The following is a 24031-nucleotide window of genomic DNA, read 5'->3' on the forward strand; positions in this document are numbered from 1 at the left end:
ATGAGAGCTGTCATTAAAATTTCTGGATGTATAATACATCTAAGTAAAAATAAACATAACAATAGAGTGTCATACATTTTTTTGTATAATATGAAATATTTATTTGGCATAGCAATATTGAAAAATGAAACCAATTATAATCTTAGTCTTGCAATATTGGATGCCACTACGATTGCTCCCAATATCTCGTAATATTTGAATCTCAAGTACAGCTGCGCTTATCACACAACAAGGAGCTTCATTATTTCGTCCCGATGCAAGGCCGAAGCGATCAATACATATCCGTGGAAGTGCAATGGCGGCTGTATCGTATGAACTTAGATTACAAAATAAAATACAGATGGAGCATGACAACCGCCCGTCGCCCTTGTCAAAGAAAATACGAAATCAAAAGCAAATACGTCGCTGCTCCAGTGCTATAGCGCATATAGTGTCATGCAATACGTCAAAAAGGGTTTGCAATTTTAGTAAAAAAATGCTGTCTTGTGATAATAAAACGCTGTAAAATTTGTTCCCGAAAACAAAAAAAAAGAATAAACATCGTTTCACAGGTTTTCTGTAGATTATTTGGCTGATTTATTTCTTTAAATACGAATAATAATTTTACAGATATGAAGGAATACAAAACTTCAACGTATGTTGCCAGTATTTTGAAAATGAATTTGCCATTTTTATTGGTAAAACGGTAAAACGGTTAAAAGATCTTCAGGGTAATGCTGTTGGATTTTTCGATTGTGAATGTGATTATTTGTAAAGTGCACTAAAGGTTCATGATCATTATTAGATTATTTTAATAAGCATAATACATTATTTTGTTACTTTTATAAAGCTTAAAAACGCCATAGTCGTTTTCGCTAGCGATTTAATTTATGTGAACTCCATGATGGATAAGTATGATGAAAATAAAATGTCCCGTATTCTCGACTAAAAACTACCGCTATTTGCATTCATATATTTTGAAAAATAAAAAATAATATAATTATTATAGTTAATATTGAAAATTTTTGAAGTGAAACTTCTTTATCGGGTATGGAAAAAAATTTAGTGTAACATTTTTTCGTTTCGTTACGTGCCATCTTTTTCTTGTCCCTACCACGCATGATTCGACGTATTTCTGTAAAGTTGCAAATTATTTTTTGAAAAATAAGGTCATAAAGAAGTTTCACTTCTTACGTGTGTACACTAGTACACGCACACATTTTTTTATGTAATTTATTTAATTAAAAATTGAATACAATTATTTAGTCCATATATAACTTTAGTAGGCAGGTACTTTATATAATAAAAGAATTTTTACAATATTATAAAAAAAACATATACAACAAATCATTATATCAACAAACCCGAAAATCGAAATAATATTAAAATAAAAATTAAAACTTGACTGCTAATTTATGTATATAGCCTACGTCACTACCGCCACTAACATAATAATTCAGATGATTGCAATGTAACCTCACAACTCAAAATCGGTCCAACGGTTTATACTGCAGGGCGTGTCAAAGAAATATTATACATACATAAACTCGAAAAACATAACCCTCTTTTTCCGTAGTTGGGGAAAAATTTGGGAAATTTTTCAATATCTGGTAACATTACACGCACACAGAAGCACCGTGTACGTACAGTGCAGCGGCGAAATGACAGCACACATAGCTTTATTGAAAATGACGATAAATCATTCGGTTTAGTTCGGCAACGCTCCATCTGTCTTTTATTTTGTAATCTAAGCGTATGAATTGGAAATAATGACATGGATATGCGATGTCACTTCGAAATTTAATTTATTTTGAACGAATGTGAACAAACTGGTACAGCAAGAATAATTAATTGATGTGTATATTACGAATCAAGATCACTGATTTTTTCGCTTAATTGTTAATCTAAAATAGGTACAAAAATAAACCAATCCATTAAAAATTATCATGTTAGAGTTGTCTCTATATTCTGAATTGACTCGTGCTTTTTACCAAAATAGAGCTTAAATTACGCTTAAAGTACGTACTTACTTTCTATATGTTACATTTATTTAGAATATTATTTTGTAACTATTTTCGTACATCTTAGTGTAATCACGGTGCATCTCCCCGCATACCCTCATATTCCAATTTTGCACCCTCTCCCTAATCATAGCATTGCCTATCCCTCTTGTTCGTTATTTTGCTGTATTTGACTCTTATTAGAGCGGAATTGGTATAATAAGTTGTATAGGACTCTACCTTTTTATTTTTCGAGTATTTGGTGTCATATTTTTTGTGCATTTGTATATGAGTAAAAAGGTGGTAAATTATGGTATAGACAAATGCTTAAAAAAGTTTTCTTTTACGATTTTTAGCAATGATTTAACTTCGACTATAAATATACCTACATACCTTATTATTTAAAGAGATGTTATAATCTACGTGTATTTTAAAGCTTGTTTAGATACAATTACCTAGCTCTATTTAATACATACTTAATTACAAATCCCGTTACTGTGGTAAGTCTAGACTCTAGACACGCGTGGAACATCTGTCAAAGGTATGTCTATCTTTTTGTGGTTAGTCTAAGTCGATTCTATGTCTGTCTCTAATAAGTCTAATATACGAGTAGAATGGAATGTTGCATTTGTATGTGTAGTTGTTCATTTTATAATTCGATAAAAACATATCGCGATGTACAGGTAGAGCAGTTTATAAAAAGTAATACAATTTACACTTTTTCTTTTGAAACAACGAAGGTAAGATAAACTTTTTCAATTATCATAAAAGTAGAGACATTTTTTTTTTCTTCTTACTAGGTACGTTTACAATTCCACAGCTTCTGACAAATTTTGATAAAAAACAACATAAAATAGTCATTGCATTATTAAATAGTGTCTAGAGAAGATACGATGGAAAACTAGAACATAGGTTCTAGTTTTTCATCGTATCTTCTATTCATCGTATCGTATCTTCGTATATATGTCGTGGCCATATCGTAGATTTGCTCATTTCATGATATGATCGATCATTTCACGAAATGGTCGCATTTCATGAAATGGCCAACATAGTTTGATCAGATCGTTAAATCGTCAACGTTTCACGATTTGACCATCCACATTTGGCCAAATCGTATAAAATATATAAAGAGTCCATAAAATATTAAAAAAAATCAGAATATTCTAAAAACTTGTTTAATGTCATTTAAGTTAGTGCCGCGGCAGCGGCCGGCGAATGCCAGAAGCGAATCGTTTTTGCAATCAAAAACAGTTAGGTTAGGTTAGGTTAGACTTTGATAAACAACGCACGAGCCGAGCGAGCAAAGCGAGCGTGCCGCGGCAGCGGCCGGCGAGTGCCAGAAGCGGATCGCTTTTTAAAAAACAAACAATTATAATACTATAGTAAGATATATAAATATATATCCTAGTAGTATCCTAGAATACATATAAGATATCTACATTTTCCATAGTGCTCGAACCGTCGTAAATTCTTTGCTATGACTTTCTTCATATTGTTATTAAACAAATTATGAAGTTTTTAACTGCGAATAATTAAATTTTCGCCAGCGGCCGCCATCTTATCACATAAACACAGAGCTTGCAGCGCCTCTACCAATGATTAATGTAACTATTTTACGATATGGTCAAATAATTTTGATCATTTCATGAAAAAACCGCGCGTTTAGTTGGCCATATCGTGAAAAGATTCCTTATCATTGATCTGCTCAAGCCACATCATGATGTGGCCAAACTAAATTGACCATTTCACGAAATGCGACCATTTCGTGAAATGGCCAATCATATCATGAAATGAGCAAATTTACGATATGGCCACGACATATAGATGTACGTATTATAAATTATAGTCTTGCGGCTCGCTCATAAAACAAAATAAGTAAAATACCTATGTATTACCTACATAATATTATTAAGATTCAAGTGTATGCAGTATACACCGATTGTAATAATTCCCTTCCCGAACATAATAATCCAAGTCATGAGCTCTAATATTTACAACAATAGAAATCTAATTAAAGATAATTTACTCATAACGAGAAAATAATATGGATCCGTTACTTTCTCCGCTTCATTTCTGGGTTGCGTTCTAAATAGGTAGGTAGTATTTTTAAAGAAATGGCGCCTAGAGAGCAGATGCAATCGCATAATTAAAAGTTTCATTTTTAATAAGTAATTTTAATTATTAACATAGCTTACAGTTACTTATAAATAACATTTTATGTTTGTAAATAAATAATATATTTTTATACCACGTACGTTTCACCAGCGGGAAAACTTTTGTATTCTAAACGCACATAACGCCTATAAACTCGGTTCACGTTAGATCTATTATGAGATAAAACGCAGGTAAACGTTTCGTTTAATAGTTTCTACAACATTTATTCGGATCACTTTTATCTTATACGGTGACTTTGAAATTTAAAAACATTAACAGATTAGCTTTACGAGCGAGTCGGTAAACAAAAATTAACTTAATTACGTCCATTGACTGGCTTCGGCCTTTCACTAATGGAACCCGCATAACGGTACGCGTGATATTGACAAACTGAAGCGATAGAATATAAATTACTGCCTACATAACATTTCAATCAAAATTCTTTATCAACCCACGTAGACAATGGTAAAGAAACATCGCTGCCCACAATAGAACTTACATCTTTTCAGATAAGCATCAACTAATGCATCTTTTGTTCAAACTTTTAATTTAAAAGCCGCACCGCATAATATGAATTTTATGACTCGTTACCAAAAATCAATAAGGAAATGAAGAAAAATGTATAGCTTTAGATATGAGGGGGATCGCGTGTCTGGCTTCCATGGCACAAAAGACCCGTAGTTAGTAGTTATGACTGTATACTACGAATCAACGCGGGCGCGCCGCGAGTTTGCGTCGAGCTTTGGTGTTGATCGCGCGTTCGCTTACATATTTATACGCGCATATTAATCGAAATAAGGACAATTTATACACGGTCACTTTCGGTTTCGATGAAATTGGCTTAACAGTGTGATATATTTGTGAACGCTTGGGACGAAGTGTTTGTGAGTGCGCGCTATAAACTTCGAACGAAAACAATGAAACTTTTCCAATAGTGATATTCGCGTCGGGAAAATGAAAACGTAAGTATTGTTCAATTGATCTTTATTTTATTTAAACGTTTTTAGAAAATACTTTAGGTTATATAGTAATCATAGAGACAACTGGTTTAACGGTTAACCACATTTTTCTACTAAAAAGTCGGTACGTATTCAAAACATAGAATTGCAAATATTACGAGAACATAATATGATTATTTATTTTCTGAAGTAGTTATTGAAGGTCATAAAAGTGTTTATGATACTTATAAGACTATATTTTATCTCTACATTTTATTTAAAGTTTATTAAAAAAAAACTCTATGGAATGCCATGCATTTATGACCACAGACGGTCGATGTACTAGATAAATCCTACCACAAATATAAATACGTATACCTATGTAGATATAATTAACTGTTAGTGATATACCTATAAGTAGGTACTTTCGAACAATACATAACAATACACATGGGTATGATTGTTAAGGTCTAAGGACGTTTTGTTTATCAATTATTGATAATATGTACCTACTTTATAGCGACCTTAGGTACGCTCATTTAGTTCTAAGCATGACTATTATATATGTACATATATGTTAAAAATATTTAACACTATTCTGTCATTTACATTTAGTTATTTCAATTTTAAGTGAGACGAAAATGTAGCGTCTCAATCTCTCGTCTCAAAATGTAGCGAATGTAGCGTCTCATTATTTACTTTCCTGAATTGTCTTGATTTATTAAAGTGAAACTTTTATTACATCGTCTCAAACTTTTTGGTCTGTGTAGCGCATGTCGCGTGTATCGCGGCTGCCGAGTAGGTATACCTACTCGGCAGCCGACCGTCACGCGACATGCGCTACACAAAGCAGTGTTCGGAACCGTTCGAACAGTTTCACTTTTACCGTGGTTTCATAAAACCACACAACATTTTTTTTATGAATTTAAGTATATTTATTTATGTATACCTATATTGATAATAATTTTTGCTATAAAGAATGACCTAAGTGAAGAAAACTGTTCCGCTCTACTAATAGGATTTGCTTAATAGAATGTGACATATTTCTTAATATCCAATAACGCTCCAGTTTTGACCTCTTTTCAAGCAAAAATGCATTCTTAAGTAGTACAGTATACCTATTATGAATATGATAATCTTGAGGGTGAAGAAATTTTATCTGTGTCACGTTTCTAAGAAGGTGAAATTAAGCTTTTAAAACCTTATAAGATGTACCTACGTGTTAACCGAATCGGAAACTGTAACCTAATAAAATATTTTATGAAGGTACCTACTCCTAATTTAATTTTATTAAATCCGCTGACTTTGCATCGACTCACTCGTAAATTTTCATACTTTTATAATAATTATTTTGCATTTATTTTGGACTTATCAAACAATTAAAATACCAAATGTCAGAAAATGTAGAGTCATAGTTTTAATAATTTATAATTATTCTTTACTCACTTTAATAGATATAAATGGGTAATTAAAATGGGTAATTTAATAGATATAAATCTTCTATCTACTATTAAACTTTATAAAATAAATAGATTTGGTAATTTTTGAGTCAAATAACATCGCGTTAAATATGTATCTACCTAGACACTTTTTGTTTTATTATTCGAGTAAAAAATGTATCATAGGTAGTTTGTTTTGTAAGTTTTGAAATGTTTGGAAGTTAAAAGCTTTTTAAAATTGGAAAACTCACTATGCAATTGCTTAAACAAATACTTTTCGACTTCAAACAATGGGCTACAAATATGCACAAACATGCAATTTTTACAGATTGTTTCTTGCTTAAATTGACTTGCGCATAAATCGTGAAGACGTAAACCTCATTGTTTTGATTTCAAGGTCTTGGTAAGTCAAGCTCAGCTAATTGTTAACCGGGTTCCCACAGTTTGTATTAATAAAACGATTTTCTTGTAAGTTGACATCAGACCCATGAACACCATTGTTTTTCAACATAGTCTTGCATCATACAGTGCAACCTTAATATAACGTACCTCAATATAACGATTTCCTCGATTTAACAAATTTTTCGTAATCCCCTTGAATTGTCCATAAGATTCAATATAAAATATCCCTTTACATTACGAACATTTTTTGCGAACAACCTCTTTATAACGAATTTTTAACTATCAAGAAAAGTATAAATACCTCTAATTAACGAATTTCGTCAACCCAAAACCTTTATATAAAGTTCCAACCAATGTAATGATTCTTAATCTCATAGTATGTGATTCATGTCGCGACAGGTTTCGACATGCTTTTGTTCGTAAAACGATCATTTTTGTTTAATTTAAATTGGAAAGTAATGTGAACACTGCTGTTCGTCACTATTGTTAAAGATTCAAGTTGAAATGGATCAGAAACGTAAAAGACCCACAAAAAGACCTCTTTATAACGAATTTTAGACCAACCTAACCTCAACATAACGAACCTCAGTTCAACGAATTACTTGATATAACGAATATTTATTTGTTCCCTTCAGATTTGTTATATCGAGGTTGCACTGTATTATGTTGTACATATGACTGCATATGTGGTGATGAAATTATAATTTTGGATATTATTGTTGTTTAAGTCGATTGTGTAATGTATATTGAGTATAGGGATGACATTAGTTATTTATGTTTGCATGAATATTAGTGTACACATTCGACAAAACCACTAACCATTTAGACGTTTTAAAAAAATAAAACTATAGGTAGTAGAACTATTTTGTAACATACTTATCATTTTTGTGGTTCTACTTAATAATTTACAGTTTTTTGATATACATATTATTATAATAATAATTGGACAGATTAGACTAATTAGACTAATACCAACTCCTAATAAGACTCCTACGCTACTAACAAAAACAAAACACGACGCCTTACAAAATGCAGAATATTAAAATCAAAATATGAATTCAGGAAAATTAAATTTTTTTGTTAGTATAGGAATTAATGTTACAAAAACTACAATATTATTAACCGTAAAAGTAGCCTTGACGGGTTTGGCAATATTGCGTTTTGTTCACCTCGCCGGGTTCAAGGCTTGTCTGTGACATAATAAACATTATAATAATATTACGTTCACTATAATTCAGGGTTGGATTCGAGTCAAAGACAAAAATATCAAAGTCTCTAGGCCCGTAAAAATGGCGGATCTACGCGTGTCGGGTCTAGATGCGTCTATAACAGCGAACGACCTGAAGGAAGCCATAGTCAAAAAAGGCGAATGCTCGGCTGAACAGATAAGGGTGAGTCAAATACAAAAGGACAAAACCGGATTGTACGCAGCCTGGGTAAACTGCCCTGTAACAGCGGCCAAAAAAGTCAGCGAGGCACGGTTCCTCGTTGGATGGGTTGCGGCGAGGGTAAGAGTGCAAAAACCACGGGAGCTACGTTGCTTTCGCTGCCTCGAAGTTGGTCACGTTGCCAACCGTTGTGTTGCGGAATGTGATCGCAGCCAGTTGTGTTACCGCTGCGGGCAGCCAGACCATAAAGCCGCCATTTGCACCGCCAAGCCAAATTGCACAGTATGCGCGGCTGCTGGCAAGAAAGCAGACCATCGTTTAGGCGGCTCCGGTTGCTCAGCGGACAAGGCGCCTAAAAAGAGGCCCATAAAACCTACTGCGGGCTCCCAGACAGAAGCAGCAAATAATATGGAGACTATAGAAACCGTTGTAGTATAGCATGGCCCTACGGTTCCTACAATCCAACCTCAACCACTGTGCCAGGGCTCAGGACTTATTGATCCAGAGCCTGGCACAGTGGTCAATACATCTTGCAATATTATCGGAACCCTACGCTGTACCCGGTGGGCGTGATAATTGGATCGGAGACCTCGATGAGGTGGCTGCCATAGTGATGACACAGGTGGATGGCTCACCTCCGGTTCGCGCACATGTGAAGGGTCACGGTTGCGTGGCTGTTAGGCTCATCGACACGGTTGTTATCGGAACATACTTCTCACCGAATAAAACGCTTCCTGAGTTTGAAGCGTTTTTGGGAGAAGTGGGCTCCCTGATTCAGTGGGGCCGCCCTCATAAAATCATCGTTGCTGGAGACCTCAACGCTAAGTCTGTGGCTTGGGGTTCTTCAGCTTCGGATGCCCGTGGAGATGTCCTCGTAGAATGGCTCGCGGCTCAAAATCTGGTTCCACTTAACCAGGGCACCGAAAACACATGTGTGCGAATGCGGGGTGGCTCAGTGGTGGACGTGTCTTTCGCGAGTCCCTCTCTTGCCTGTCGTGTCCAAGGTTGGCGGGTCCTGTCGGAGGTTGAGACCCTATCTGACCACAAATACATCAGATTCGAGGTTCTCCCTACGACAGGTGTTACGAGAAACACAAACCATGCTCCTGTCGAGACCAATCCAAGATGGTCCCTTAAAAGTCTAGATAGAAACCTTCTAGAATTAGCATCTCTAATCAGGGCGTGGTGTCCAAAACCCGATGCTACAAATGTAGATTCAGAAGCGGAATGGTTTGCCGAGACAATGCGGCAAATATCGGATGCCGCAATGTCAAGACTAAAAAGATATCTACCACAGAACAAAGTTTACTGGTGGTCGACGGAACATGCGCAGCTCCGATCAGCCTGTGTAACCGCGAGACGCCGTTATACTAAGTATAGGCGAAGGAGGAGGCGTGCGGATTACTCAACTACTGAGGAGGCTGAACGATATACCATGTATCAGGATGCCAAAAAGGCTCTCAGAGATGCCATTGCGGTCGCGAAGGAAAGAGCCTGGGCTGAATTGCTGGACACGTTGAACCTAAATCCCTGGGGACGCCCTTACAGGCTGGTAATGAATAAGCTGCGTCCCTGGGCCCCACCGCTAACATCTACGTTGGAGCCAGCGCTGCTTCAAAAGGTGGTGACAACACTATTTCCTGGTCGTAGTCAAAATGCAATTGATCCTGCGAGCCGAGTCGGAAGCGTTAATCAAGAAGAGCTGACCTGCGATGAACCCATTACGGACGTGTCCTTAGCTGAATTGAATGCGGCAGTAGACCGTCTGAAAAGGAAGACTACCGCCCCGGGCCCAGATGGAGTGCACGGGAGAGTATTGTCCCTTGCCCTGTCTCATGGATTGGATCAGCGCTTCTGTGATCTTTTAACAGAATGCCTTAAGATCGGTAGGTTTCCAGAGCGTTGGAAGATGGGTCGCCTAGTTCTGTTAAAGAAGAGTGGCAAACCAGCGGATTCACCATCAGCATATAGGCCGATCGTCTTGCTTGACGAAGCTGGAAAGCTTTTCGAGCGCATTATCTCCAGCCGCATCCAGATCCACCTGACACGGATAGGACCAGATCTGCAGGAAGCGCAATTTGGTTTTAGGCAGGGACGCTCTACAGTGGATGCCATAGCTCGACTGCGTGACATCTGTGAAGAATCCGTCTCCCAAGGTGGGGTAGCAGTGGCAATATCCTTGGATATTTCCAATGCTTTTAACACCCTGCCTTGGGACAAAATTTTAGACGGCCTTGCCCGACACCAAATACCGCCGTATCTCTGCCGTATTATCTATTCTTATCTCTGTGGGCGTCAAATTACGTTTCAAAGGCAAGACGGCTGGGGTAGTCACAGAGTTGCATGCGGTGTTCCACAGGGCTCTGTATTGGGGCCTCTTCTGTGGAACATCGGATACAACCACGTACTTCGAGGAGGGCTGCCGCAAGGAGTTTGCGTCATTTGCTACGCCGATGACACCCTAGTGGTGTCCACGGGCCGAGATTTCAGGGAGGCGCGACTCCGCGCCACAGCTGGAGTGGCACAGGTGGTCGGCCGAATCAAAAGCCTCGGCCTAAAAGTAGCCCTCGAAAAATCTGAGGCTATATGCTTCCATGGCCACCGGAGGGCCCCACCACCGGGGGAAGAGATTGTAGTGAGCGGAGTGCCCATCCGAATTGGGCCCAGACTGAAATATCTCGGTTTGGTGCTCGATCCGCGATGGACATTCCAAGCTCACTTTTCGGCACTGGCCACCAAGCTCGGCACCACGGCAGCGGCTCTCTGCCGCATAATGCCAAATATTGGAGGGCCGAGTTGGGGGTGTCGCCGACTTTTCGCTGGTGTTGTGCGATCACAAGCATTGTACGGGTGTCCGATATGGGCGGATAAACTGTTGACGCGCAATACAATCATACTGCGGCGGTCACAACGAGTGGTAGCAATAAGAGTTGCTAGGGCGTATCGCACCGTCTCCTATGATGCGGTTTGCGTCATCGCCGGAACAGCACCCTGGCACCTTGAAGCCGCTGCCCTTTCACAGGTTTACTGGCGCAGAGCTGAGGCAAGAGGGAGAGACGAGAACCTGCCTCTCGAAACACTCCAAGAATGGAAACGGGAAGCTCGCGACATGGTGTTTCGCCGATGGCGTCGAGAACTAGACTCGTCTTGCGTGGGGGCCTGGACTTTAAATGCAATCAGACCAGTACTAAGAGAATGGGTGGAAAGGCGATGGGGTTCGATCAGCTACCGACTAGTGCAGGTTCTGTCTGGGCACGGGTGCTTCGGCAGCTACCTGAACAGGATTGGTCGTGAGCCAGCTCCCGCCTGCCATCATTGTAGCAGCCTCCAAGATACGGCTTTGCACACCCTGGTGGAGTGCCCATCCTGGACAGACGAACGTAGGTCCCTCCAGAGCCTGCTAGGAGCAGACACCCAGCTGACACTGCAAGCTCTTGTAGAGGCAATGGTCACTGGCGACACTGACCATCCATGGAAGACCGTCGTCACCTTCTGTGCGACGGTAATGAAAAGAAAGGAGGACGCAGAGAGGGCCCGGGAAAACGACCCAGCGGCGGATCCTCTGCGTCGGCGCAGACCAGGTAGGCGCAGGCGTCTATATGACCAGCGCCAGCCATAACATGGTTACATATTTAAGGGAAAAACGCGGGGGGAGGTTTCCGTAGATACGCGCATACTACAGTTATGCTCGCGGCAAGGAAACCGGATCCCCTCGCGTCGTAAGGTGGGTAGGTCCGGAAATGGACGGCGATATTATTTAATATCGGCAGCCATTGTACACTCCCGGGCCTCGAAGGGCTGCGAAGAAGCAGCAGTCGCCACAGCTCGGCGGGGGTATAAGGCCTGGCTGTTAACCCCCGCCGCTCAGGACGAAAGACGGCCACCGTTGGGTTTTAGTGGGTATGGCTTCGTGCGAGTCCCACATACCCCCTTGGACAGCAAAACTGCCAAGGGGGATGCGTAAATTGCATTTCCCAACGTTAAAAAAAAAAAAAAAAAAAAAAAAAAAAAAAAAAAAAAAAGGGTTGGATTCGAGTAAACGAAAATATTTGTAAGAGATTCTAGTTGATAATAAGTATTTGTAAGAACATTTTATCAATAAATACCTAATAAGTATAAAAAAATTGCTCTACCAAAGCTCTTATCGGTCAAAATAAGTAATTAATACATTTTAAAGACTACTTATACAATAGGCTCTATGAGATGAAATACGCAGTACGAAAACGCCTAATAAACTATTTTATTACCTTTTGGTAGAACCTAAAAATGCTAGACAAACCAACAATATAATATTACAATGATAGAGTTACAGTATCATTTTTAATAGATAGTAGAACAAAAATATATTTGCCTTTGGTAAAAAAATCCCACCCAGACTTTACAATACCTATTTATTTTAAAGCTTTACATTTTTAGGTTCTTCAAAAACCTGTTGTTGAACAGTTGTTATCCGCCGTCTGTTGCCATTAAAGTACAATGTTTTGTTCGTTTTATTACAAAATAATACAAAGCTTTAATTTTTTTGTTTTAATTTCGCGCATGTTGTTCGTAATCATTAAATAACATAGATCTAGATTAGGTTCATCTATAGTTAACGTACGTATACAAATACTTCCTCTTTCATTAACGACTCCATCATATATTTATAACCGGAAAATATAGCCGTAACCACCATTGCAATTAAAAGGGGAAGTCCTCAAAATCGTATGCAATGCACAAATTTCGAAGCATTGAATTCAAAAAGTAAGAGTTAAAACAAAGTAGACCTTATTGCAACACACGAAGATTGAAAATATTTTTATTTATTTGCATCTCCCCCATGTTTTTAGTGTTGGCTCATGCGCCGTAACTATCAGAGCTGTCTAATTAATCAGCCCCTGAAGGGTTCTCTTGAGAAATATCCGTTTTGTTTTTATTAAAACAACGAAGAAGCGCTGATTTATGTATTAGATACGTGTGGTTGAAAATTCAAAAGAGTTTAATTTCTAATGATTGAGTTGGAACAAATGTTCTGATGTTTTCGAGAATAGTGACAAGGTCGACCTATATTTGTATTAATTAGCAAATGTCTAAGAAGTTTATTGTAAAACTTTTTCTTAGCATTTACATGTTCATTTTATTATGTAATTAGTTTATACGGGTCCATTGCTACTGCTAGCAGTATAGCCGGCAGTTAAAATGCATTGTTCTTTTGGTTGTCGTATAAAAACAGAGCTTTTGACGCTCGGTACCGTTTTTGCATGAAATGGCTGAGTTTGAGTGCAGTTTTATGTCGGGACGAATATTTCGTGAGTGGGAGCCCGCGTTGGTAAATCTCAGCTATTAAACTTTAGTAGTGAAAAATATCTTGCATTGTAATATTTTAATATTTGTAATGCACGTACTTTTGCTGTGTATAAGGTTGTTTTTTACCTGCCAAACTTTTTTTTAATCTATAAAATGATTATAATATGTGACGCAAGCTGGTTTAGAAAGAGACAAATTAAAATTTTCACCTGAAAAGAAAGTCGAATTAATACTCTCTCATTGAAAGAGGATACTTAGTGTTTCGATTCAATGGCTCTTATGACTCGTCCACTTTTATCGGAATAGAAGCTGTAGAATTTTTTATCAGAATTTGCAATTTGAGAGGGCAGCTTTGATGACCACGCCGGCGTCAGTATTGATCGTAATTATACGCCTACAGGTGGCACGAGGGTTTGTTTTGGTGAGGACGTTCACCCCACAGGGGTGCCACCCCACGCATTTAGTATTACCTAGTATAGTATTATATCATTTGTGGTACTACTATACGCGACTCCTTTGTACACTAATTGATTCCTAGCCATTGTTTTAGCAATCATTACGCAAAAACTGCATGAAATATTGACGCTTATTTAACTATGTCATAGATTCGCTAATCGCATGAACAAGGTGAAGGTCATTTATTATTTTTTGTAAAGCTTATATGCAACTGTTTGGAAGAATTATAAATGTTGGTAATAATACGAATACTTGAAATGTCACCTTGAATAACATTTTTGTGCAAAGGTTGCCGTTTCGTTTGATATTATCAAAACTTCGTAAATTTTGTTGCTACGTTGAATTATTCTTAGTTATAACTATTCCATTAGCTCTATAATTTGCATTTATTTACCTTATCTACAAGTAAAAATAAAATGTGACTTGGCTTGGCTTATAATATAACAAAATTTATAAATGTACTAGCGGTCCGCCCCGGCTTCGCCCGTGGTACATATCTATGTATTTACGTTTTCTCTACATAAGAACCATCCTCGAACTTCAAGGAATATAATAAAAAAAGAATTATCGAAATCGGTCTACCCGGACACGCGTGATGCCGTGACCAAGGAAAACGCGTTTCATTTTTATATAAATAGATGACAATGGATTGAATAACAAAATTCGGCTTTAGGATGCTTAACTAAGATTTATTGGAATGTTTGTGTATGTCATTGATATTTATTTGCTCAAACGCCTACATCTTTATACATGTAAATAAGACATTATAATAAGAGCAATAAATATATTGATGTGTACTCGAATTTCTTTTACAGCCTACATGTTAGACAGGTGTATGGTATGTATGCCGTGGGCGGATTGCTTTTCTTAGCAATTTCCGTTAGGGGCGTGACATTGCCTCGTTGCATAATAAGTATTGACAATACAAGGACTATGACGACATTTAATCCTTTCTTCTTGTTGGGCATAAATGTCGAGGATACGGACTAACGAAAGAGGTAATTTCTGTTGGCTTTTGTAGTGTATGAGTTTCCGATGCAGCTGTAATTCTAGGTGCTAATTAGATTTTCACCGTAGTACAAGCAAGAATATATTCTATGGTACAAGTAAATTATTACAAAGAATCGAGGTGTAACAAGTAACAACCATCCGTGTATTACGGCTTAATAACATAACACGTACAATGTATGTACATTATAATTATCGTGATGGATATTCTTTAAATGAAAGATGTTATCGACGTTACACTTTACAGTCTTAAGTTGCATATGATTATATAAAGCGGCCGTTGAACTTATTTCCGGACTGCATTCAACATGTCGTAGTATTGGTTTACATGATTTAGGATGAACATAATGCTTTGTAGTGTTATGTTAACGACCAACGATGTATTGGAGATCTATTCTTTCGTATTTGATTTAGTTTTTGGACCAAAGTGCGTATGGATTATATGAAGAGCTTTCTGCCTTGTCGATAGCAACGAGATAGATATTAATAAATCTAAACATTAAATAAAGGTACCTGACAGAAAAATGTTAGGTACCTTTATTTAATAAAAACACAATATTTGTTGTTTTTTTTTACTAAAAGAGATTCACTTTAATCTTTATTATATCAGAGAATTTAACAGTATAGATATTTCGAGACTCAATACTGTATATCGATGGTTTCACAATACTAAAAGGGCATTTGGTTGATAAGTGTCCGAAGCGTGTAACTGTCTCGCGATAGTTAATCAAAAGCAATAGATAGTTATGGAGATTATGAATGAAAATAAATTAAAAATAAAGAGGTCTTTTGAAATCTAAAGCTTGCAAGTCACACATACCAATGTGAACTTCTTATCTAACAAAAAATTATATATTAACTTATTATTGCGTATTGCATTATTATAATATCATACCAATAACTCTCATGAATGAGCATAAAACCACAATAAAAACCAAGTTGATCCACAAACGCTACCATTGACATATTTTCATTCACAACGTCTTATGAATGCAAAATCCACGCATTTCATATTCACATAGCTACCATAGTATAAAGAGATATCACGTAGCTATACTTACTGTTATGATAGTCTTGTCTAGTTATGCACTTATGTCTCAGTTTGTTTGTTTATATGCCGACGTCGGTCAATGGGTAAGCTATATTCCCAGAACCAAAGAATCGTGAGCCAAGAGATAATGTACATTTCATGAGTATAATGGAAGGAAACGTGTTTGTGAGCCATTTCACAAAGATAAACATTTCGTTGGTTATATCTGATCCATCCGTCGCCGATTTAAAGCTTCTTAGTTACTCTTTATGCTATACTAGGTTTCCACCCGCGGCTTCGCTCGCGTTTTCAAAGGAAAACTCGCATAGTTAATCCAAGTTACCCTCTATATATGCGCTAAATTTCATTGTAATCGGTTCAGTAGTTTTTACGTGAAAGAGTAACAAACATCCATACATCCATACAAACTTTCGCCTTTATAATAGTATTAAGATTAAGATTTGGATGTTATTTAACGATTTTTATCGTATGTACTCGTTTAGTGTGCGTGAAAACTTGAAAAGAGTGTTTTATCAAAAGCTTCATATTATGTTGATTTCTGAGGACTCAACTTTTTATATTACGATTTTTTTTAATTAGTTAACTCTTAACTAATGAAATAGATGTTTAATATTTCTAGCAAACCCGACAAGGATACAAAAAAAAAATCAAAATAGAAACGTATACGCACGTGTAAACTACAGTCAGAATGTTCATTTCACTCGTTAAAAAGAGGAGAAAACAAAAGAGACGTTACAAGTGTGTAATATGGTGAGAATCATACGAGATTTCTTTCACATCATGCTCTGTGACTATTCATTTCCTGGAGTATGACATAAAGCCATTACAAGCATTGTACAGCACTATAGGACAGCTTTTACCCCGCGCTCTCCCCATCTGTTTTCTACAGCCATTAGTTTACCGACAGGCTATTATGGATGTCTTTTTAACACGTATTTAAGATTTAATTATAACTTCATTTTTGTTGAGAATGAACGTATTTCTTCTTGCATTTTCTATTGTTTTATTTAGCGACTAGGTAATTAGTTTTTATTCGGCTAAAGATTCAAACCTTACTTACTTATAATGTACTTGAAACATGAAATGTCGCGCACATAAGTACATTCACATGGAAAATGAGAAACTCCAAATAGTCTTAACATAAGCCAAAGTAATCCGATACAAATAGTTCGTTGCCAAGTTGAAGCTTCGCTAAGCTAAATCCACGCTATGCTTACATGAGTACGCGACTGTACCCGGAAGGAGCAGACGTCAGCCGAAAGTTGTCTATCTCTCTCACTCAAACAAAAACATCATTTGGTTTGTAAGCTTTACAAACATGGGCCGGTACGAATCGAACGTGTTCTAAGTTCTTCCTATATGTTTGAACAATGTTGCGATTTGTTTGTGTAACCAATATAGTTTAGAATGTTTATAGAATATTGTTTATGGTGGTGTGAAGAAAATTTGTAGAATTCCATTGGAAACGAATTGGCGGTGTTTGCAATAATGTAAGTTTGTTGTTATTCATTTTATCGTATTGATGTACAGTTATTTATAATATATTGAAGAAATAGTTTCCGTTTGATATATTTTGTTAATATTACGTTTGTTAGTACCTATGATTAACTATTTAGTTTTCAAGAAAATTATTTTCTCCGGCTAACTATTAAAAATAAAAAGATGTTTAATTATACCAATATTAAACTATTACTAGAGATTAGCTATTTTTAGAGAGAGGTTTTTTATATATTTATATTAAAAACTTTCCGATATCAATGAATTTATAAAAATGAATATATCTATCATATTGAGTAAGTATGAGCTTTTGCGCGAGCTTTCAATTATCGTTTAAAATTTAAATAAATGTGTATTTAAACATTCAGTTATATGTAATTAGTACATATTATATATTTATATAATGTCTTTATATAACAATTTTTGGTCACATAATCTTAAATAATTTTATATCAGTAAAGCTTATTATAATTAACTTGAAAACGGTAATAAGATTTTGATTAGGTATATTAAAATGAATGAATCAAATTATGAAATATTGACACGTACTCTTAATTAAAATTCATATCTCGATCATACAATGAATGGCATCGGGCAATTGGGCTGCTAGAAGTATCCTCCTTGTTCTAGCCTAAACAATATTCATTCAGATACGTTACTGCAAAAGGCTCTGTAATAACTAGTTTGTATTAAAAATACATATATAATATAGATTTTAACCTTAAATTTACAGCGACATGACTTGGACAGTTTATTTCAATTTCGTTAAAAGCTTAGGTTTCGTTTACTCGTTTTACTAGTACACGTTTACCAGCTGCTCATAATGTAGACAACGAACGAATTTCCCTTAAAATTCCACCAAATGTTGTTTAGCTTCGCTCCTTCAGGGATTGATGATATCGTGATTTATGTGCTGTATAGCAAAGCTTGCGAACAATTTGTAACAGTAATGCTCCTTTGGCACGGTCGCTAAAACTGCTAAACGGTATGTTCTGCTATCGAGACATATTCATGAGTCAGATATTTTAGTTTTATAGCATTCAAATGCTTTATAAATATAAAATTTTGAAGAAATTTATAACCGTGTATCAATTGAAATTCTTAAGTGCTGTATAAAATTGAATTTATGAATTACTTAAAATAATAGATACTACAGACATGTTTCCGCAACTCTACATGAATGAAAAGAAAGAAAATAAATGAAAGGTGATTATGGAGTATAGAAAACAGTTCTGATTACGGTCAAACCCACATTGATAATTTGAATAAACTTTTATGTGTTGCTCATAGTAAGACTCTTGTTTCAGACTTACTTAAATGTAGAGCACAATGTTTTATTTTGTCATGAACGAAGTACTGCGATAAAATAGCTGCAACTACACATACATAAAGATTACTACATAAATATGTATGTACACAAATGATCATGTTCTACGCCGTATCGTGTATTCATTCATTGATTGCCTCATTATGCAAAACGTGTATTTTTATATCTAAGGTCAAGTTGAGTATTTCAACCGCGACTGTTGATACCCAGTGCCAATGCAATGATTGCAGTGGTTGGAGGAACGCCAACACTGACCACATGATAGGAAGTCAATCGCGTTTCGTTAATCGGTTATGAACTATACAGTTTGTTAATAATTTGCGAGTGCTTTTGAATAAGTAGTTGTTGACGTAATATACTATAACTGAGAGGTGATAAACTAAGAAAACTATGTCTGATTGGCCGGAGAAGGTTAGTTGTTTTTTTTTGATAATAAATGAAATCATATTAGTTGGAATGTTACTGTTTTCGTGTCCAAGGTTCCGTTACATTAATAAGCTTTTTAAAAGCTTAAGGATATTTGATAGATACCTATCTAAATTAATTGAGTACTTAGCTGTGACATAGATAATTAATTAATATATTTACCATCACACAGCCACACACAATTAAATGACGAAGTTCGTGAGTGAAGTAATATAAACGTTACCACAATGCCCTAAAATGTAACATTCAATCCAGTAACATGTTCGCGTGCCGAAGTTAACGCATTAGGCCACAATGGGGGCAGTTTTACTTAGAAACATATTGTTTACCGACATTCGACAGTTGATGTGGATCGCTGTTTATACTCCCACTGTAAACCGCTTCGCTCTTTATGTGTTCTTGAAATAGCTGCGGGGACAGTTTCCATCGTATTACGTTCTACTAAGAACTGGGTCACATACGACACACTTCGCTAGATAAGGTTCAGTTTTTATTGGCTACGCTAGCCATGTCTAGAATAAAAGGACAGCTTGTATAAAAGTGTTATTAAATAATATTTATAAAATTCTAAATTTAGATTTGACTATTCGACAATTTAACGGTTAATATCAAACTAGTTTTGATAATGTTAAGTAGGTAGATGATAGATAAACAACATCATAGCGCCGCGGTACGTGTTGATTCTTTATGGAGAAGTTAACACATACGTGCATGCGCTATTGCACTCAGCAACGGAGATTGTGTAACGAGCGAGGTTAAACGGTTTTTTGAGCGGGCCGGTGTGCTCCAGTAGCAACAGTCCAGTATCGGCCGCTGAAAGGAGCACGCTCGAATAGTGGCCCAGCCCTCGCATCGCTATTTGCAGAACAATGCAGGCTTGATGTGCGCATGCTGAGGGAAAGCGCGGGAGGGAAAACGCGCGAACCGTACGCCAGTCTCGGCCCGCGAGCGCAAGTGGTCGCGCGCCGAAACATAAGCACCACGCTTGCGCCCTGGCGCACGACGTACGCCGCGCTCGACGCGGCGTCACGTTTTCCGAATCGACCGCAGAAAACACGGCCACCGTGACTGAATTTCAGTGTCAAAAGGTTGGTGACCCTTTCTTCTTGCGACCAAAAATCAACCCTCACCCTATAACACTAAAGTCGCTGATTGCACCCCGAGATAACACCACATCCGCTCTGATAACCGACGCGAACGTCGTAATTTCCTCGTGCGCTTCGATTGTGGAAGTAATCTTATAGACAACCCTAATAAGCAGGTAATAAGTGTGTCAACATGCTAACGGCATAAAATTGTCAAGCAATTATGTAATTATTTTACGTATAATCAACTAGTGTTTTTAAAATTATCAAGCAATTATTATAATTCCGTATTTACATACATACTCTATAAATATTAACAAGATATAAGAAGCTTTTAACTTGGATAAAATATAGCTAAAGTTTATCGAAGTGGACAAAATTTTGTATTATAGTATTCCCCTCATATAGAAATAAATAATTCTCGGTGACATCATCGTTCCAACTTCCATAGTTCCTTTGTATGTCATTGAGCTACATCTTCCCCATGTATCGCACATTTCACATCCTTTGAATGTAATGTGAAATTTATTGAAACATTTTCTACGATGATATCACAAAACACAAATAAAATTTAGGATGAGGAACTATGACCCACATACGAGTACATTTATTGCGTCTTCCACAGAATTAGATTGCGCCCCGTATGTTCTAACTAAATCACGCCAAGGGATATGTCATGTCCCAGAAATACATATAATAGATTTCAATGCGAATTGATGAGATCACATCTGTATCGGGAAAAATGTACCGTAGATAATCGTTCAGCGAAGTCGGAAGCAAGGCGTAACTGGGCGTATCTTTATAAGTGGAAGTAATCAACGATTAACCGACTGACGATGTAGAATTTCAATTTATTTCTGAACTATTGTTATATAGAAAGTATACAATTACTTCCTAAGATCTTTCCGTTTTTAAAACTAAAGTCTTAGAAACAGCTTCAGATTTTTTGCTTACAATATACCGTCTTATATAATAAGCAGCCTTAAAGCCAGACAGCATCTAATTTGTTTACGAAATGAGGTGCTGTACCAGGCATTGAAATCACTTAGAGTACTAAGGTATTCATGACCATGTCTGGAAAAGCACGGGCGTACGAAAATTCCGCTATGTTTTATTTATGTCCTGAATTGCCTATACAATTTGCTCTGTAAACATTCAGGTTAAAATGTATTCGTAACTTAGTCTATATTCCATAGGATTGATATGTATTTATCCTATAAACCAATATTTAATAGTTTCAAATCCGTTCCAAAATGTGGGCTCATTGGTTTTACATAATATAATATTATTTCAACATCATTCCGTCCAATTATACGTTGAATAAGTCTTACAGAAAAATGGACCCTAATCCACGATTAAATTTAAAAACAAAACGTATTTAAACTGGAAAACTAGCAATTTACACAACGCTAGTCACGCGAGTGAAAATTTTTAATTTAAAAAGGAATTGCAATTCTTACAATGCGAGAGATTCAAAATGAATGTCATTTGTTGCATCTGCGCCCTTCGATTTTTCCGTCGCAAATAAAACTAGGTCAGGAGCTGGCTTTGTATTAACGAGGTACCTGTTACTTTAACCTATTTCGCGTCATTAAGTTTTAAAGAGTTATTTCAATTTAATTACTAAGCAGTGTAACGTGATACTATTGTATGTGATCGTAATTATTCGTTTGGAAATCATAATTTTTAGAGGAAGCTATTTTATGATTTATAGTTACAATATGTTATGCAAATATGCTTGGGTAGTTATTTCACAGTAAGTAGGTACATATTAATCTCCAATTTCAACTTCAGTCTTTCTAAAACATGAATTAAAAGGAAGTAAATATTCCTGCTGTATCTTTATATTCGTATTTCGAGCAAATACATTAGAGTTTATAATATTTAAAAGTTAAGTCATTTTATGAAACGAGCGGTACCTAAGAAAACTAAAGTTCGAAACTAAAGCTTCTTTCAACTTTGCATTAAAAGTTGTTTCTTTTTCGACAAAACTAAGGATTATGTATATAATTTCGTATGCACGACAACCTGAAACTTACTGGTTATTGATTAATTTATATCAAGATATCGTAAGGTGTCAATTGTCACCTACCTAGGACCTCGGTCGATGGTCCAAGCAGGGAGGTTATAGGGCGGAAAATTAGAGAGCGGAAGTAAGCTGTTTATGACGCACTAATGAGCAAAGCTTCATGAGCGTTACAGTTTATTTTAAGGCTAATTTTAATGTGATTATTTTTCATAAGAATTTTTTATTCGTGAGTTTATCAGACCCTCTTGGTAAATTTCACACAAACACTGGCGTAAGGTTGGAAATATGTAAAGGTGTATTATTGAAATCATAATAAACGTTAATGATTAAAATCCTGTGTCAATTTAATAGGATTATCCTTGAATTTATATTAAAATGCAAACTTATCTATATTTTATTAAATTAAGGTAATGTGTGTAAATGCTTTAAAGTAGGTATCAATACTGAAATATTCAATTCTTAATTTTACGCTTGTATAGTGTACAAGCGTAAACACTTGTAGATATGTAATATTTCTATAAACGTAAGTTTAGCATGAAATCAACTCATTAAAATATAATTCGCCAATTACGTCAATTAATGGCCACTTAAAATTCCAAACGAAACATAAAAACCCAAAAATGCACGGTTGTGGTTCCAATTTGTACACACATTTGTGCGGCAGAATTCCGTATTACGAAGTTATATTATTGATAATCTCCATAATACACGGGTACCACCAGAAGGAAGATACCCGGTCCTTTGGGAGGCTTACGTGGGGACACAGGTCCAACACGCAGAGGCCCTTTAGAGAATTTTAATGTGTTGTGGGACACCAGCCGCAGCCTGCCCATAACTGCACTATAGAGATACAGCCCTGGGCAGTCCGCGGCCGATGCAGGACTATTGTAAAATATGGGAATTAAAAATCTGGGTTATGGAAGGAGGTGTTCAGTGGATCGGTAGGTTGGGTCTATGGGGACTATGGACGTCTGCCTTTTCAATATTAAAAATTGAAAGTGATGGCAGACGGTGACTCGCCAGCTCGGTCGATGGGCTCCCAAAAAGGTTACCGAAAATGGCAACAAGGGGGCAACATCAGCTGAGCGGCTAGGGGTGTAGAGAGGTGCGGCACCGGTTTCACCATCGCGGGCCCGCGGGCCCGGAGCAGGTTTCCCCGCTATTACGCCATTAGACACTTCCACCCCCGAGCATATAGCTCTGGCGGCTCCACTCTGGACGGCCAACAAAGGCAAGCCAGAGGTGGGGGATCCTGAACCTCGTCATAGTTCACTCCGAACTGCCACCGGGACAGTCCGGAGGTGAGGACAGGGACCTCCCCCGGGAGCGCTCGGTTCCCGCGGGGTCGCTACTCCCCGACACCTCGCCACAAGGTGCCCTGCGGGGTGACTGATTGCACGGGTGGAATATCTGTTGTCACGTAGACAACAGATATTCCAACCGTGGGCGATGGGGTCGTCACATCCCTACGTACTTACTGATAATATTTATTGTATGTCTGAAAAATGAATAACTCTACGTTCGTGTAAGTCTTTTTTCCACTTATCTAACAAAAGTGTTTGCTAA

General features: G+C 36.9%; 2 protein-coding genes across 8 annotated transcripts in view; both read left to right on the plus strand.

Moving 5' to 3' along the window:
- Positions 1-4853: 4853 nt before the first annotated feature.
- The window catches only part of OtopLa (proton channel otopetrin-like a), a 48512-nt gene continuing 29334 nt past the window's right edge, over positions 4854-24031 (plus strand). For 5 of the 7 annotated variants that reach the window (XM_090110427.1, XM_090110431.1, XM_090110430.1 and 2 more), the window contains exon 1: positions 4854-5095. The gene's annotated coding sequence lies outside the window, so the exon portion shown is untranslated. Of the gene's footprint in view, positions 5096-17426; positions 17592-20093; positions 20440-24031 lie in introns of those variants that run through there. The other 2 variants (XM_090110429.1, XM_090110428.1) reach the window with 2 other exon arrangements.
- On the plus strand, positions 8202-8738 carry LOC149902471 (uncharacterized). The gene has a single exon (XM_090110242.1). The coding sequence runs from the start codon at positions 8202-8204 to the stop codon at positions 8736-8738; it is 537 nt and encodes a 178-aa protein (XP_089966368.1).

This window comes from Colias eurytheme, chromosome 15, assembly GCF_061535395.1.
Source record: "Colias eurytheme isolate Ceu_HAF_F1 chromosome 15, ilColEury1 Martin Lab GWU primary, whole genome shotgun sequence".
NCBI classification, from domain to species: Eukaryota; Metazoa; Arthropoda; class Insecta; order Lepidoptera; family Pieridae; genus Colias; species Colias eurytheme.